Genomic DNA, 16,758 nt, shown 5'->3' with positions numbered 1-16,758 from the left:
CCTTGTGAGTTGGTTCAAGTCTGTGTGGGTCCAGGTCCTATTCCTGAGTCTCCCAGTCGCATCATGTTCTCTCAAACATAAACCAGATCTAGGACCTAGTTTCCAGTTTCAGGGAAAAACTCATGAAACAGGAGGTGTGGACCTGCTCACAGGGTCTGTCCGGTCCTGATACAGGTCTCTGTAGGTCTGTTGATGAAAATCCAGGCCAGAACTGGATTCTCCTTCATCAGGCCTAGATCATAAACCCTGGTACAGACCACCACCTGATGAGTGATTTCAATCAATCAGCAGACAGAACGGAGTTACATTGTTTCATAAATATTTTATTATGAAATGAATGAGAACTTGGAGCACCTGGTCTCACATGGACCAGGTAGCACCTTCAGGAAACTAGGTCCACAAGATTTATTGGTCTTTATTTTATCTCATCAAGATAGCCCTGAACCAGGACTCAGAAAATGGTCTCCATGGTAACAGATCTCAGGTCTGGTTCAGATGGAGCAGGACTCAGCTGCAGAAGTTTCCATCCAACTGATGATCTTTACATCAGGACCAGGGTGATGCAGCATACGCTGTAACATCACTGCAGCCAGGTGATGATCCAGGAGGATCATCGATGTGGTCTGATGCAGTCTACAGCGCCCCCTGTTGGACTCGTCTGAATAGTTCCCGTCTCTGTGGTGCCGTCATGGAGTCGCAGCTCTGCAGCAGGTTGGCGACGATCAGCGTCTGCTGGATGCTCGGGGATCGAACCCACAAACGCCCGTTCATACCAACAACCAGCTCACAGGGGAACAGCTGATCCAGATCAGACCGGATCTCACTGAGGGGGCTCAGCAGCCTGGGGGGCCAACACGTGTCACCAATTTACACCCCATCATGACGGTGATGATGATGATGAAGACCTACCTCCTGACCAATCCCAGAGAGACGGTGAAGACCAGCCCACCTGCTCCAAACACTCCCATCCCATTGGCTCGTCCTGAACTGTCGATACACGTCAGCTCTGGCTCCATGTCCTTATTGGCTACGATGAACTGAGCAAACACAAGGTCCCCTACCTGGGGGGCAAATAAATAAATGGGGTTTAAATACCTGAGGCCTGTATCACGAAGCTGGACTAACATCTCTTTTCGTTAACATGCTTCACTTATCCAGACATTCATAATCCAGATCAGCCCCATGAAGCCGTCAACGGCTCTAATTAAGATGAATTTTCCATCTAGATCAATTCACAAAAGGGGTGGGGCTTGCTGCATCCGACCAATCGGATCACAGAGAAGACAAAAAGAGGAGGAAATTATATTAACAACGTATGAAGGTCATAATTCAAGCAGACAAACAGCTGTAGTCATGTTTCGATCAGTTTTTTGATAAATAAAAGTGACTTTTCTAAACTTTACACAAAGTATAACTAGGATGTGCAGTTTCCTTTGAAGGGCTTTTTGTGACTGAAGCGTAATTTGTGATGCAGGACTCAGGTCCCCTAACCTTGGGGACATCAGATCCCTCACCTGGGGGCATGAATCGGGAGCACAGACTCACCTGGACGTTGGGCCGGTTCCTCTTGGTCGCCCCCTCGAACGCCAGGTAGGATAGAGATGCAGCTTCACTTCCTCCAACATCCACTTTGAAAATGTCTCCGGACTTGGCAGTCACGATGCCGATGACGGTCTCTCCTTTGGCGGGCACATACTGAGGACAGAGGACACAGAGACAGACTCAGCCATTGTCAACTGACCGGAGGACTGGAGAACCGGTGGACCAGAAGACTGACTAAATGGAAGACCGGTGGACCGACTGATCAGAGACCCAGAGGACCGGTGGACCGGAGAACCGGAGAACCGACTGATCGGAGACCCAGAGGACCGGTGGACCGGAGAACCGGAGAACCGACTGATCGGAGACCCAGAGGACCGGTGGACCGACTGATCGGAGAACCGGTGGGCCGACTGACCGGAGAACCGGAGAACCGGTGGACCGGTAGACCGACTGATCAGAGACCCAGAGCACTGGACGACCGACTGACCAGAGAACCGGTGAACCGACTGATCAGAGACCCGGAGAACCGGAGGACCGGTGGACCGGTAGACCGACTGACCGAGGACCGGACTGGCTCACCCTCCGCTGCTGGGAATCGATCCAGAACACGTTGGGCTGTTTGTGTCGCAGGACGCCGCTCTTACAGACCAGCAGCCGGTCTCCGCTTCGCCTCAGTCCGGGACCGCAGACCACCCTCTCCGGTCGGACCGGGTCCGTCAGGGGGATGGTGTCCTCAGCCTCCCAGGAGAACTCGTCCCCCGGCAGCTGGACCTGCCCCACTTTGTCCTTCAGCCTGGAAAACATCAGGAACACGTGCTAAGACTGACACCGACGGACCGAAATCACGGTGACACACCGGAAGTAGGTCCGTCAGCCACGGGAGGCCGGAGAAACAACACGTGACCGGAAACAGTCTGTAGTCTCGTGTTTTCTGACGTCACAAGTAACGAGCTTCTCTGTACAGCAGGTGGCGCCACAGCAGGGGTTACCATGACAACACAGACAGCGCGAATACAGAATACAGAATACAGCAGCTGCAGATCAAGTGAGACGTTGACTGATGATGTCACCGGTCTAAGCTCCGCCCAAACACACCAGGACAGACAGACGGCGTCCAGCTGCTGGACTGCAGAGCGGCAGGAAGTCCAAGTCTGGATACTATCAAAATAAAACTCAGGTGACCCAGGAAAGGTACTGATTAATGAGGCGCAGGTGAAGTCAACAGGGCAGGCTGCTTTTTACTGGGTTTAATCTGAGCCAGCGAACGTCTCACAGAACAAGGTCACACTTCATTAACATGCACACACACACGGACACACAGTGTGTTTCACTTTCGTCTTTATTTTACAAAAACGGAAAAAATCCTGAAGCCTGTCTGATTGAGCTCCAGCCTGCGACCTGCTACAAGATGACAACAACGACAATAAGTAAAGCAACAAACATTTACAAAAATGCAGGAAGTGACGTTTGGTCAAAACTACATCTGTTTTTTACAGGAAACACAAAAATAAAAAAGAATCATTCAAAATGTCAATAACATTTTTGTTTATTTCTTCATGAAGTGAAAAAGAAGAGAAAGGCTTCGGAACCTCTGATACATTCACTGACTGCAGGAAAACCTCCTACTACATTTCTTACATTTCCCAGAATGCCTCCAACACACATAAGAATTGGAGACTTTTAATTTGTTAATCACTTCCTGCTTTCAGGGAACCAGTGTCTGAGGATTCCTGGAGTCTTTTCCTTGAAGATTCGTGACCTTTGATCCTTTGGAGTGAGAACCCATTGAGTTTTTCTTCTTTGGTTGCTCAGCCATCGTGCTGCCTTCACTGACCCTGGCTCATGGTCCGACTGGAACGGCTGCGGATTACCTTCTGGAACAGATCGTCTGAGGAACATAGGTGGACAGGATGAGCTCCTGATGCTCTCATTTACAGACTTTACACTTGAACACTCAAACTCACCATTCCTGAAGCTCCTGGAGTCAGCCTGTGAGACAAAGAGCAGGGAGTCAGAACACACAATCTCAGAACCACTGTCCCCCACGCCCCTTGAACACATCACCACCCTGTAGCCCTCATGTCCTCAGAGACCTGGTCCGAGGACTCTGATCCAGAATCAGATCTGACTCAGAGTTTGGATACAAACTCCGGTCTAGAATTCAGCTGATCCAGAAATTAAACCAGATTTTGATGTGAACCCGGACTGGTTCTGATTCAGATCAGAGTGTGCGGCAGGTTTTCCCTGGTCCCGTGTCTCACCCTGGCAGAGGTCACCGATCTGAGAGCAGCAGCAGGTCCATCGGCCTGCTCTCGATCCACCTTCAAAGCTGTGGAGACACAAAAACAACCATCAAGAGGCCAGGACCAGGACCAGGACGGGGACCAGAGTCTGGATTGAGCGGAGACTCACATAGAGGTTTGATGATGCTGTTGATGCCGTGGACAACGCCATTCGTCGCCATTAGGTCAGCCTCGGCTACAGGGACCTTATTGACATAGATGGTGTAGTTTCTCTGAAAGGAAGAGACCAATCAGCACTGATCACTGATCAATAACAGGTATTCCTGTGTGTGTGTGTGCTTTGGAAGGGAAGGGACTGACCACACCCAGCTCCAGCTTCTTTCCCTCCAGAGGGTGGACTCTGGTGTGAGAGCCAACTCCTCCACTGACCAACATCCCCTCCCCCAGGTGGAACCGGAGCACACCTGCCAGCTCCTGGGGGTTCCCTGAGAACACAGAGACCTGTTATTGGGTCTGGGTCCGGGTCCAGGTCTGGGCCTTGTCTTGCTCACAGTAAGTCTTCAAACTCATTTAAAGTGAAAAACAATGAAGAACTGGAGCTTCATTTGGTCCAAACCAGAGACAGACCAGGACCTGAAGTAGCCTTTAATAAGTTTCTACTCACCCATGAGCCTGTTGAGTTCAGTCCGTGAGAGAGCAGTGAAGGCATCGTTGGTGGGGGCGAAGAAGGTGAGTGCCCCCTGCTGGTTCAGCAGCTCCGTCATGCCTGCAGTCTGGACGGCGCCAACGAGGATGCTGAGGACAGGATGTTCAGCATCAGTCCTCATGTCCCATCAAAATAAAGCTCCAAACAAACAGGCGACAGAACAATCTTGTTTCTTCTGGTCTCACCTAAAACGGTCATCTCCCTTCAGGACGTCCATGATGGTCCCCATGGGGGGGGTGAGGACTTTGTCCACAGTGAACATGGAGGCGTAACGTCCTGTCTTATCGTGGGCGGCGATGCAGGCGTTCTCTATACACAAGTTCTACAAAGAACCAGAGAGTCTCAGACCAGGACCTTGAGCAGACATTTATAAACACAGACACACACACCCACAGGACCATCTACTCTGCCTGGCAACTGACTCCAAAACCTGGACCTGGGCCCTGCTGGACTGGTTTGAACCAGAGCAGATAGAAGAAACCAAACCACTTTCTTATGAAATAAATTCTGTGGTATGGAGCCTCAGGACCAGAATCAGCAGCTGCTCTGTCAGACCACAACACGCAGTCCCCACATGGTTCTCAAGTCTCGGTAGACCAGGATTTAGAGCCCGACCCCCCCCGTAGTCCTCACGTTTCTGTAGACCAGAACTCGGAGCTTGGCTCCTCCCAGAGTCTCCAGCTCTTGTCCATGATACAGGGACTTGGACGACAGCTGCTCCTTCAGCAGGTGGTTGGTCATCAGCTTCCTCATCTCTGGTGTCATCGCCACGCTTCCTGTTGGACATAAAGATAAGGGCAGAATGTCCTGTCAGTTGAATGAAAATATGCAGCCACGGAGGTCAAAGGTCGAGCGTTACCTTTAAAAGCGTCATTCAGTGGAGCCAACATGGTCAGAGCCTCAGACCCCGTCAGGTGGGCCCTAAGCCCCGCCTCCACAAACAGTCTGGTCGCCGTAGCAACAGATGAACCGTCAGCAAGCTCCAGGAGAGTTTTAGCTGAAACAGACAAAGAATTGACTGAACTAGACCAAGACCTGAGACTGAGACCAGGACCAGTATGAGTCTGGGATCAGGACCAAGACCAGTACCTGAGTCTGGGATCAGGAGCTCGTTGATGTAGTGGATCACTCCGTTGGTTCCCAGCTGGTCTTTCTTGGTGACGATGGCGTTCCCGTTCAGGGTCATCTGGTCTCCGTCACAGCCGACCTCCAGGACCGTTCCCTGCAGCGTCTCCATCGGGGTCCCGGACACGATGGACTCAGCACACTGCATCTGGTTCAGGATGTGGTAGTTCAGCAGGTCTGAGAGGGCGGGGAAAGACGATGACATCAGAGTCACGATCGTCATGTCTGTCAGAACAAGCATCAGGACGCCGCCTGGTCACCTCTCAAGGCCACGGGGTCTCCCAGGATCCGGTTCAGGGTCTCCTTCGGAATCTTCTCAAAGGCTTCATTTGTGGGTGCGAAGATGGTATACTGCCCCTCCTCCTCCAACATGGCGGTCAGACCAGCAGCGGCGATGGCAGTCTGAAACACAACAGAGGAGGTCAGACTGAACCCGGGCTCGGGTCAGACTCAACAGCACTCTGGGACTCACACGCAGCGTCTCCAGGTCTTCGTCAACGTCGATGAGCGTCTGCACATTGTTGGAAATGGCGGTGATGACGCGGTCGACCACATGCACAATGCCGTTGGTGGCGTGTTGATCCGGTTTGATCAGACGGGCACAGTTAACTGTCACAACCTGAGGAAGAAGAGGAGCTTCGTCAGCCTCTGCATCATCATCTGTCTCATAGATTCCTAGTGTCTCTCAGTGTGTCTCTGTGTCCCTGACCCCGTTGCTGTAGTGGTGGATGTGGACATGGAAGTCCTGGTACATTGAGGCAAAGGACGAGCCATGTCTCAGCTCCTCGGACGTCAGCCGGCGGTTCACCATGTGGTAGTGAAGAGCGTTCAGCAGCTCTATGTTCACGTTGCTCACCAGCGCATCCAGGATCTCCTACAGTGGGACGACAACAAACACAACGTGGGTAAGCGCGGTTGCACAAACCACAGGAAGCGACCGTCCTCGTAGCGCTGGCATCACTGACGGTGGGCAGGGCGGCCCAGGCCTCGTTGCTCGGAGCGAAGAAGGTGAAGCTTCCTGGACCTTCGATCTCGTCCCTCAGTTTGGCTCGATCAGAATACATCTGAGTGGTGGACGCTCCGACCACAGACAGAGTGTTATAGATGTTGACCAGGGGCAGCGCTGAGATGGACAGAGGGACAGACAGAGAGCTTTTGTTACAGGGTCAGTCGTGTGTGCGTGTGTGCATTGAGGGGTCAGAGGTCAGAGGTCATACCTGCAGGACAGCCCTTCTCTCCAGGAATCCTCTCATATCCAGGACAGCACTCATAGGTGATCACTCTGCAGCAGGAGACACAGGAAGTCCATCAGCCAACACCACAGCCCCCCCCCCAGACTGTAGCTGCTCCGTTTCTGAGGCTCATAAATTCCTGTCTGTGTGTAACGATGCTCATAAAGTTTCCTACCACTGTTTCCATCATAAACACGTTTCCCATCATGCACCAGTTTACAGAGAATTTACCGCATCAATGCAGACCGGTCAAGTTTACTGACACAGAGAAGGCTGGTGCTGGACTGGTTCACAACCATAGGTCCAGGACCTCTAATCAAAACTAGCTCTAGATACAGGGCATAGAAGTCTCAGGTTCGATTCCCCCCTGAGACTAACAGCACATGTGGGCTGTAATGAGGCGGCGCCACCACTTCCTGTGGAGATTTCCATAATAAATGTGGCTCAGCCGTCTGGGCTCATAAAGCTAATTTCCTCTGAGAGAAGAAGAATCTGGGAATCCCGACTCCGCCAGGAAAAACACTGGACTGCCAGCACTGCCACACTTCCTGGTTACTACAAAATAAAAGGCCAGGCTGAATGTTCAGCTGCACTGAACGGTCCAGAACTGGGTCCAAGTGTCAGGACTCAGGTCCAGATCCCATTCTCAGGTGTCAGGTCTCAGGTCCAAGACTCCAATCTCAGCAGCAGTAAAATGTAAACAGATGGAGATCAGCTACTGACTGTGTGTGTGTGTCTGTGTGTGTGTGTGTTGGCACACACTGAACTGATTATCCAACCAGATGGAAATTCGACTCTCGTTTGTTCCCCACATAAACAAAGATGGCCGCTGTGGACCTCTGACAAAACAAACAGAGGCCTCAATAATTCATCTGGGGGGAGACAACCAGCAGAGAGACAGAACAGCAGGACAAGTCTTCTACAGAGGAGCGAGGAGACGGGGGGTGAGTAGATGTGCACTCAGCTGCTGATGTGAAGGAACTGGTCACTGACACAAAGACCAGAGGACCAGGACCAGGTCTGGACTGAGTCTAACATCTTCACTTCCTACAAACAACCACAGACACTCTCACTTCCTCTTTCCTTGTCTCCTTGTCTCCTGAGCCTAAAGAGTCTTTGTGAAGACATTTGAGACTCACTGAGAGTCTTCAAGACTACGTCAGTCCAGAACTAACTAAAGACCAGAAACGTCCTGAAGACCTGTACAAACACAGATCAGACCAGACCAGACCAGATCAGAACAGAGAGAACAGAGAGAGGAAGGAAACCGTTACCATAGTGACGAGTGAATCATTTTGACAGTTACTGGCAGCTTCAGTTAAAATGCTGAAGCAGCTGTTTCCATGGAAACAAAATCAGGTCTAATCCTGGTGAAGCACCACGATTCAGTCTGGTCTTGGTCTCTCACATCAGCATCTGGAGTCCTTTAACCTGGAGTCCTTGGTGGACTGGATTCAGGTCTCCGGGAGAGGCAGAGAAGGTAGTGAAAATATAACAGCAGGCCTACCCTGAACTGGTTTTACCCTGAACCAGTTCTACTCTGAACTGGTCCTGGTAGCACCTCCAAACAGCCTTCTGTCACAGGAAACACTAAAACAGACAGACACACAGTAGTCTAATATCAGACTGTCCCACAGGACCCTGAACACAGCAGCAGGTAGAGACTTTGTGCTCTGGGCCTCAGGGTCCAGGTCTCTGACCGAACCCTCAGGGACCTGGACCACCACACTGATGGCTCTGCCAGACTGACATCTTTTCTTCTTCTGTGGTTATATAAGAGAGGAGGATTCCTCCGGAGAGGACATTCCTCCGTTCAGCAGGACGACAACTACACAAACAGACACACACTCAAGTAGAAATCCAGACAGCAGAGGAGCTCCTGGCTCCTCCGGAACTGGATCAGTCCAGATCCAGGACGGTCTGGTTGAGCTGGCTCAGACTCACGTGGGTTTGCTGCAGATCTTGCGGTGGTACCATTGTTTACAGTTGGTGAAGTATTTCTTATCACTGCCTTTAATCTGCTGCATCGCACACACATTGGGCCTGTAAAGAGGAGGGGTCAGAGGTCAGAAGTCAATACACAGAACAAGACCAGAACGAGCTGTAGTGTTTAATCCAGCATCAATCATTTTAAACAGTTTAAGGTGGACTGGGGACTCTGCTGCGGAGAAGTGAAATATTTCAAACGGACTCCAGATTTCCACCTTAAACGGAGGACTGCATGTTTAAGGTGGACTTTCCACTAAATTTTAGTCTCCCGGACTTATATCCAGAAGTCCTGGACTTCATAGACCAGAAGACTTAGGCCGAAGTCCCGGTTCGGAACAGAACTCACCCCTGCTGCCGGCCCCGGATCCGGCTATGCTGCAGGACCGCCTGGTACGGAGACCGGGCCACGCAGACGGTCAGGACCAGGGACAGACCCAGGACCAGGACCAGGTCCAGCACGAACACGTTCATCTCCAAGTTCTGAAGACTCAAATCCTGCAGCTCGGTCTCTGCTTCTTTCTCTTCCTGCTCCGCAGCCCGAAGTCCCCGGTCCACCAGAGACCGGATTTATGGAGAGAGGGGAGGGAGGGGCCGAGGGGGGGGCGGGACGAAAGACCCCGACTCAGAAGAATCTGAAAAACCACATCGGACCAGGTCCTGACAGGTTAGGGCTGAGGACCTGAGGAGGAAAGGAAGGAAGGAAGTACAAAAAGACGGGAATAAAGAGACCAAAGAGTGCCAAGAATATCCGACTGTCAGTGAAGGCAGCGCCATTCTGCCTGAAGTAAACATCTGTCAAACATCTGTCAAACATCTGGGGGGGGGGGGGGGGGGGGGGGGGGGGGGGGGGGGGGGGTTTCAACAGGTGAGGCGTTCAGGGACACTCAGAGCAGTTGGATCATACGTGCACAGCTCAGACCAGGTCCTGTCCCTGAGACCAACACAGACCACATTCAGGCTAAAGACATTCTGGATTTCTCAGTCCAGGACATGAAAGGGACAGGCAGACATGAAAACACCCCCAAGGTCTGAGGGTGGACACCTCGGGTCTGATCCAGTCCACGTCCACCTGGTGTCATCATCATTGGTCCAGATGAGGCGGAGTCAGTCCACAGGAGCAGCTGTGTTCACTGTCCTGTCCAGTCCTGACAAACGGCCGCTCTCAGGTTTTAACAAATTGACATTTTGTTCTTCTGACACACAACAACATAAACACACATGAGTCATGACGCTACTATGAGGACAAGAGCACTGAGGACTGAAGATGGTGGACTAAAGACAGAGGACAAGAGGACTAATGAGGACAGTTTCCAAACTCAGAGCTGAGTCACAGGATCAGTGTTGACTTTAAACATGGAACTTTAAACAGAGTGTCAGTGAACTCATCGCAGATTTATTCTGTTTACATTGTCGGTCTGTGCCAGCTGGCCTCTTCCGCTCCGGATCTGAACTCACGTGGTCCAGGAGCCACCGTCTGGACCTGGATCAGAGACTGAGACTTATACTGAGCAACAGTCTCTCCCAGTTCTGGTTCTGGAGCAGTGACAGTGAACTCAAGGTGTTGAAGACTTAAAAGCAATGGAGAGATGAGTCTCTATCTGATCCTGATCTGATCCTGATCCCGATCTGATCCTGATCTGATCCTGATCCTGATCCCGATCTGATCCTTTTTTTTGTGATCGACTTTTTATTGAAGTTGAATAAACAAATAATACAGGCAGGGAGAGATCCATTCACTCAATCAGGGGGTCATCAGGGCCAGAAGTTTACTCCCTTAGTTGTTTTTTTTTTTTTTTTTTTTTTTTTTTTTAGTAAATGAGTAGAAAAAACAAAAACAGACAAATGAAGACAAACCAAACACAACAATAGACCACCACACTGATACTTCTCAATACATAAACACATTAAATCAATGACAACACTGTATTATCAAGGCAACCATTAACTTTTAGACAACCAGCCAGTAAAAAGGCTCCAAATAAACCGATCCAGTTTATCCAGTAGGGAGTAAGTCACCCTCTCGTAGGCAGCTAACTGTGCCATTGTTGTCGTCCATTCTTCGTAAGGAGGTGGCTGTTTTTTTCTCCAGTGTCTTAATGTTATCCATTTTGCTGTAGTGAGAGCCAAAATAATCCATCTTTTTTCAAAACACATAAAGTTATTGTCCTGAAGCTCAGTGGTCGATCCCAAGATCCCAGTTTGTGATCTGATCCTTATCTGATCCCGATCCTGATCTGAGGAAGAATCCCAGTAACAGAGGAGAAGGAAGATGATCAGATGAGGTTTAGTCTGATGCTGGATGTCCACCAAGCGACATCACAGCATTCCACCAGTCTGAATTGTCAGTTTTAAAGATTCATCTTTAATCTCAAGAAAAGCTAAAGCAGCAATTATCGGTATTGATCACATGACCTGATCATTAACCCAGGACGGCGTCCATCAGCTGGAAACAACCCGTTAAAGCTGCTCTGAAGATGGAAACTGTTGACATACAGAAAGGTGAATCACCAGCTGCAAGTTCTCTTCTTCTGTGGTGGACATCTTCGAACCTCATTAGTACAGAAGTACACATACACACCACTCCTCCCACTGGAGTCCAACTGAGTCCTGGTCTGGTCAAAGGTCAGAGATGAAACGGAGTTGGTGGGACTTCAGGGTGTGTTTGTGTGTGTGTGTGTATGTGTGCTCCTCACACTCCTCAGTGAAGTCCTCACACAAGTCAGTGAAAGCTACTCTTTTCGCCCCACTCATGACCTTTGACCTCTGAGAACATCTGCTGGAAACCTCAACTGAGCCGAAACAAAGAAGCTCTGTGTTAACAACTGCTACACACAGACACACACACAGACACGTACAGACACACAAAGACGCACACAGGCCCATTGTGTAGTGCTCCCTCCGCTGGTGAGTTTTTTATAGACTGAAGCTCAATTTTTTTTCGCCTGAAATTAAAAATGATCTTGAAGCTGCAGGAGAGGAAGAGGAGGAAGAGGAGGAGGAGCAGAGGAGAAGGAAAGAGGAAGAGGAGGGGGAGCAGAGGAGAAGGAAAGAGGAAGAGGAGGAGGAGGAGGAGGAGGAGCAGAGGAGAAGGAAAGAGGAAGAGGAGGGGCAGAGGAGGAGGAGCAGAGGAGAAGGAAAGAGGAAGAGGAGGGGCAGAGGAGAGGAAGAAGAAGAGGGAGAGGGAGAGGAGAAGGAGGGGGAGGATCCTGAGATGTCTTTCAGGTTGTGGAAGCTTTGTGTCACAGGTGACACCTGATATGGCTCCTCCCACTACTCCACCTGAACAGCAGGTGTCCATGACTGATGCATTCAGGTGCTGTGAGAAATCAAGTAGCATACATATCAATCTGCAGCCACAGCTTTATTTTGAAAGACTGGTGACACTTTATTTTCGAGTGCATGGATGAAGAAATGCTAAGGTAGGTAAGTGACTCACCTGTTCACCTGATCACATGATCTGTCTCTCGCTCATCAGCCTGGGAGGCGGCATTTACTGCAGCACCTGAAGGCTGCGTCACTCTGAGACCAAAGACAGGTCATTGTGAAGATGTCTCACTCTATTACCAAAACCAGAACTCTGTGGCGACCTTTGACCTCTGGCTCCACAGTTCATCCTCTGTGGCAGAAAATCAAACCTTTTTATGGGCTGAGGTAGGTGCCTTTAATTTGAAAAACGCAATGTGTCTTCCTGGTCTCTGCTGGTCTCTGGCTCCTGCAGCAGAGTGGGACCTCTGTCCTCACTGGGAGGATCAAATACCAGACAGAGGCAGTCTCCCAGTCCAGACTCAGTCCCTCCAGCTGGAGCAGCCGAGGGTTAGGGGTACAAGGGGACACCCGGTCTCTGGTTCACTGTAGACTTCTGCTGTTCCAGAGCAGAGATGCCGGTCCAGATCCCAGACGACTCAGACTTCTCTTCATTCAAAGACCAATGTCTGAGTCCGGATGGCTGGACGAGCCGCTACAGTAAAGGAGGGGTGACGGTCTGGACCCGGGACCAGGAGAACCAGACGGTCCAGAAACTGAAGGTGAGAACCATCAGGTAGAAGTAGGATCCCTATGGATCTCCTTCAGATCCTGTCCCGAGACCCGGACCTAACTGGTCTTTTTAAAACTGGCTAATGTGTAGCACTGGCCTCTGGAGAACTGTAGAGACGAGATAAGTGAGAAAGAAAATGAAAGCAATCGAATCCACCTCAGTCTACAGGTCACTGCAGAGTCCAAACTGGATGAGACCAAACTAAAGCTAAAAAGTAGAAACACTGATCAGCTGGCACACCTGGAACAGCTGGGAGACAAACAGCTGATTGTCTGATGAGTGACCTCTGACCTGACCACATGATCTATCTTCACTGTGCCAAAAAGATTTTCATGCTTTTATTGTGAAGGTCTTGTGTGGTCTGAAGTCACACCTGTCTCCAACGTCCACCTGCAGCAGCAAGCATCAATAATTCAAGCACCATGTGACGTGATATCTGTGGACACGTGATTCTTCTGGACTCGGTTCTTAGGTTTCTCTGGTCCCATTGTCTGATTCAGGGACCGGGTCCATCCAGACCATGTGTCACTTCAGCCGCGGCTCAAATCCTGGTTTCATAACCACGTGTGACATCACCACCCAGGGGAAGTGAGGAGACGGTGTCTCACAGAGCTCAGCCTTTCAACATCTGTCTCAGCTCTGGTTCCTGGGTCTGCCCTAGATCTGAACTGGATCCTGGTGGTCTACAAAGGACCAGCTGAGGGGCCAGGTTAAGGGGACTGGTTTAGGAGGACTTGGTCTTTTGGTGACGGACTCTGAAGTTTTCATCAATGATTGAAGCTGCCGCCGATTAAGTTACCTGAGTCAGTCAGTCAGTCACTGGATCTGCAGTGGAAACAGTGACGTCCTGCAGGGACGTCTCACATGACGGGGACGGGGACGGGGGTGGCTTCTACTTGCCTCATAGAAATGTCTCAAAAACCAGGTCACCTGTGACAGGTGTCCCCATGTGTCCTCAGGTGTCTCAGGTGTCCTCAGGTGTCCCCAGGTGTCTCATGTGTCCTCAGGTGTCTCAAGTGTCCTCAGGTGTCCCCAGGTGTCTCAGGAGTCCTCAGGTGTCCCCAGGTGTCCCCAGGTGTCCTCATGTGTCCTCAGGTGTCCCCAGGTGTCTCAAGTGTCCCCAGGTGTCCTCAGGCGTCTCAGGTGTCCCCAGGTGTCTTCAGGTGTCCCCATGTGTCTCAAGTGTCCCCAGGTGTCCCCATGTGTCCTCAGGTGTCTCAGGTGTCCCCAGGGTTAGGGTGTCCACAGCTCTGGTACTGCGTTAACTCTGATGTCCTCTCATTGTGTCCCAGATGAGGATAGTGTGTAAAGACGTGGCGGCGGAGACGCTGTACGATGTCCTCCATGACACCAGCTACCGCAGGAAGTGGGACACCAACATGATCGAGACTTATGACATCGGCCGGCTGACAGTCAATGCGGACGTCGGATATTATTCCTGTGAGAGACGCTGCAGATCAGAGACAGCTCAGACGGGTTGAGACAGGCTGCTAATGTCCTCTGTGTGTGTGTGTGTGTGAAGGGAAGTGTCCCAGTCCTCTGAAGAACAGGGATTTTGTGACGATGCGGTCTTGGCTTCCTTTGGGAAACGACTTCCTGATCATCAACTCGTCTGTCAAACATCCGGTCGGTCCACGCATCAGGGACGGTTTTATTTTGAAGGTCTGTGTTTTATTGTGAAGGTCTGACCTGTCTCGTCCCGTCCGAGCAGCAACATCCTCCAAAGAAGAACTTTGTCCGAGCCGTGTCCCTGCTGACCGGGTACCTGATCCAGTCCGATGGAGCCAGCTGCTCCACCCTGTACTACCTGACCCAGGTGGACCCCAGAGGTGAGGACACGTCAGCTCAGATGTCCTCCAAACGTCTCAGGGTCCTCACAGTAACGTCCTGTCTCTGTCCACAGGCTCTCTGCCAAAGTGGGTGGTCAACAGGGTCTCTCAGTTTGTAGGTCCAAAGGTAAAGTCCTGTCCAATACCTGTTTGTCTCTGTCTGTCTTTTTGTCTGTCCCTCTCTGTGTCCCTGTCTGTCTCCTTGTCCCTCTCTTTGTCTCTCTATCTGTCCCTCTCTCTGTCCCTGTCTGTCCCTTTCTCTGACCCTGTCTGTCCCTCTTTGTGCCCCTGTCTGTCTCTCTGTCCCTCTCTCTGTCCCTGTCTGTCTCTCTGTCCCTCTCCCTGTCCCTCTGTCTGTCCCTTTCTCTGACCCTGTCTGTCCCTCTTTGTGCCCCTGTCTGTCTCTCTGTCCCTGACCGTCAGGCAATGAGGAAGATCTACAAGGCGTCCCTGAAGTATCCGGACTGGAAGAGGAAGCACGATCCGTGGGTGAAGCCGTGGATGTTTCCGGAGCAGAACATGCTGCAGAACATCAGCGCCTCGGATCTGACGCTGCAGCGAGTCGAATCTCTGGAGAACATCGACGAGAGTGGCGTGAGCGAGGAGAAGCGCCACAGCGACGACGACGACACTTAGATGTGTTTGACAGCACACAGGTTTAGACCAGGACCAGACCAGGACCTGAAGTGATACTGGTTCTGTCGTTGTGAATCAGGTTCAGATAATCTTTAGTCAGGTTTCATTTTGGAACTCAAAAGGTCATCTGACCGAGATGACATCACAGCTCCTGGTCCTAATCTGGACCTGGTCTGTGAACCTGGAGGACAGAACTCTGACAAAGACCCAAGTTCAACCTGAGCAATACATGCTGGTCCAGGTCCTGGTTCTGGTCCTGTTTTGGTCCAGGTCTGGTCCTGGTCCTGTTCCTGTCCTGGTCCCAGTTCTGGTCCTGTTCTGGTCCAGGTCCTGGTCCTGGTCCTGTTCTGGTCCTGTTTTGGTCCAGTTCCTGTCCTGGTCCTGTTCTGGTTCAATTCCTATTCCTGGTCCTGGTTCTGATCCTGTTCTGGTCCAGGTCCTGGTCCTGGTCCTGTTCTGGTCCAGTTCCTAGTCCTGGTCCTGGTTCTGATCCTGTTCTGGTCCAGGTCATGGTCCTGATCCTGTGCTGGTCCTGTTTTGGTCCAGTTCCTGTCCTGGTCCTGTTCTGGTTCAGTTCCTAGTCCTGGTCCTGGTTCTGATCCTGTTCTGGTCCAGGTCTTGGTCCTGGTCCTGTTCTGGTCCAGTTCCTAGTCCTGGTCCTGGTTCTGATCCTGTTCTGGTCCAGGTCCTGGTCCTGGTCCTGTTCTGGTCCAGGTCCTGGTCCTGGTCCTGTTCTGGTCCAGTTCCTAGTCCTGGTCCTGGTTCTGGTCCTGTTCTGGTCCTGGTCATGTGTTTGTGTGTGTGTGTCTGTGTATGTCTGTTTATGTTGTGTGTGTCATTTGACTCATCAGGTTCTCTCTCTCTGATGATGAATAAAGAACTCTGTGCAATGACCTAATGACCTCTGACCTCTGACCCCTGAACAGGTTCCCTCCATCCTGGTTGGTTTGAATTAAACTTGACAGACTGTGTGTGTCTGCAGCTCCCCCTAGTGGTCAGCGGGTTAGGGTTTGGGTTAGGGCGTGGAGTGGAGTGGATCATCTTTCCCACAAACTATCTTTGTTCTTTTTCACTGATTTGTCTTTAAATCAATAAAGTTCAGATTCAAATGTAAACAGACGTTGGCAGGTGAGAAAGGATGATACCGTCCTGTTCTGACAGTCTGTCAGGGCCTAACGGGGCTTGAAGGGGGCCTGACGGGATCTGGGGGTGCAGGTTGGGAAACATGGAGCAGATCTGTAAAGAATTGAAACTGTGTTTGAGTGAACTGCTCCCAAGTCTTCTCGCTGGTCTGGAGGTCTTGATCCTGTATCCTGAAGAATGCAGCTGGATCCGGATCCTCTTTGGGCTCTATTGTCTCAGGCACTTCCTGTTTCCTGTCTGTTGGTTTGTTGTTTGGGTAGCAAGGAGGAAACTTCTC

The 16,758-nt window shown here is 51.0% G+C and overlaps 3 protein-coding genes across 4 annotated transcripts; 1 reads left to right on the top strand and 2 right to left on the bottom strand.

The window, feature by feature from the left end:
- Positions 1 to 321: 321 nt before the first annotated feature.
- LOC115050083 (exosome complex component RRP40-like) lies at positions 322 to 2,407 on the bottom strand. Its single transcript, XM_029512816.1, has 4 exons — positions 2,122 to 2,407; positions 1,546 to 1,695; positions 910 to 1,061; positions 322 to 841 (listed from the first exon to the last, which is right to left on the bottom strand). Exons 1-4 carry the CDS (start codon positions 2,344 to 2,346, stop codon positions 634 to 636), a joined length of 735 nt encoding a protein of 244 aa, XP_029368676.1. The 5' UTR covers positions 2,347 to 2,407; the 3' UTR covers positions 322 to 633.
- A 456-nt stretch (positions 2,408 to 2,863) lies between these two features.
- tgfbi (transforming growth factor, beta-induced) lies at positions 2,864 to 9,497 on the bottom strand. Its single transcript, XM_029512736.1, has 17 exons — positions 9,184 to 9,497; positions 8,793 to 8,891; positions 6,834 to 6,898; positions 6,582 to 6,739; positions 6,326 to 6,490; positions 6,089 to 6,235; positions 5,877 to 6,018; positions 5,581 to 5,793; positions 5,351 to 5,488; positions 5,125 to 5,267; positions 4,677 to 4,813; positions 4,450 to 4,580; positions 4,146 to 4,270; positions 3,955 to 4,057; positions 3,804 to 3,871; positions 3,507 to 3,531; positions 2,864 to 3,430 (listed from the first exon to the last, which is right to left on the bottom strand). Exons 1-17 carry the CDS (start codon positions 9,306 to 9,308, stop codon positions 3,369 to 3,371), a joined length of 2,046 nt encoding a protein of 681 aa, XP_029368596.1. The 5' UTR covers positions 9,309 to 9,497; the 3' UTR covers positions 2,864 to 3,368.
- Positions 4,240 to 15,581, top strand: stard15 (StAR-related lipid transfer (START) domain containing 15). Of its 2 annotated transcripts, none has more exons than XM_029512738.1 (6): positions 4,240 to 4,337; positions 14,166 to 14,313; positions 14,396 to 14,499; positions 14,585 to 14,702; positions 14,777 to 14,829; positions 15,126 to 15,581. In XM_029512738.1, the coding sequence occupies exons 2-6, from the start codon at positions 14,166 to 14,168 to the stop codon at positions 15,336 to 15,338; spliced, it is 636 nt and encodes a 211-aa protein (XP_029368598.1). In that variant the 5' UTR covers positions 4,240 to 4,337; the 3' UTR covers positions 15,339 to 15,581. The 2 variants fall into 2 exon arrangements, with proteins under 2 accessions (XP_029368598.1, XP_029368597.1); XM_029512737.1 differs by lacking the exon at positions 4,240 to 4,337 and adding an exon at positions 12,666 to 12,862.
- Positions 15,582 to 16,758: the final 1,177 nt, after the last annotated feature.

This window comes from Echeneis naucrates, chromosome 10, assembly GCF_900963305.1.
Source record: "Echeneis naucrates chromosome 10, fEcheNa1.1, whole genome shotgun sequence".
NCBI classification, from domain to species: Eukaryota; Metazoa; Chordata; class Actinopteri; order Carangiformes; family Echeneidae; genus Echeneis; species Echeneis naucrates.
The sequence above is the reverse complement of the archived record's forward strand: the minus strand, read 5'-3'. Positions and strand labels throughout refer to the sequence as shown.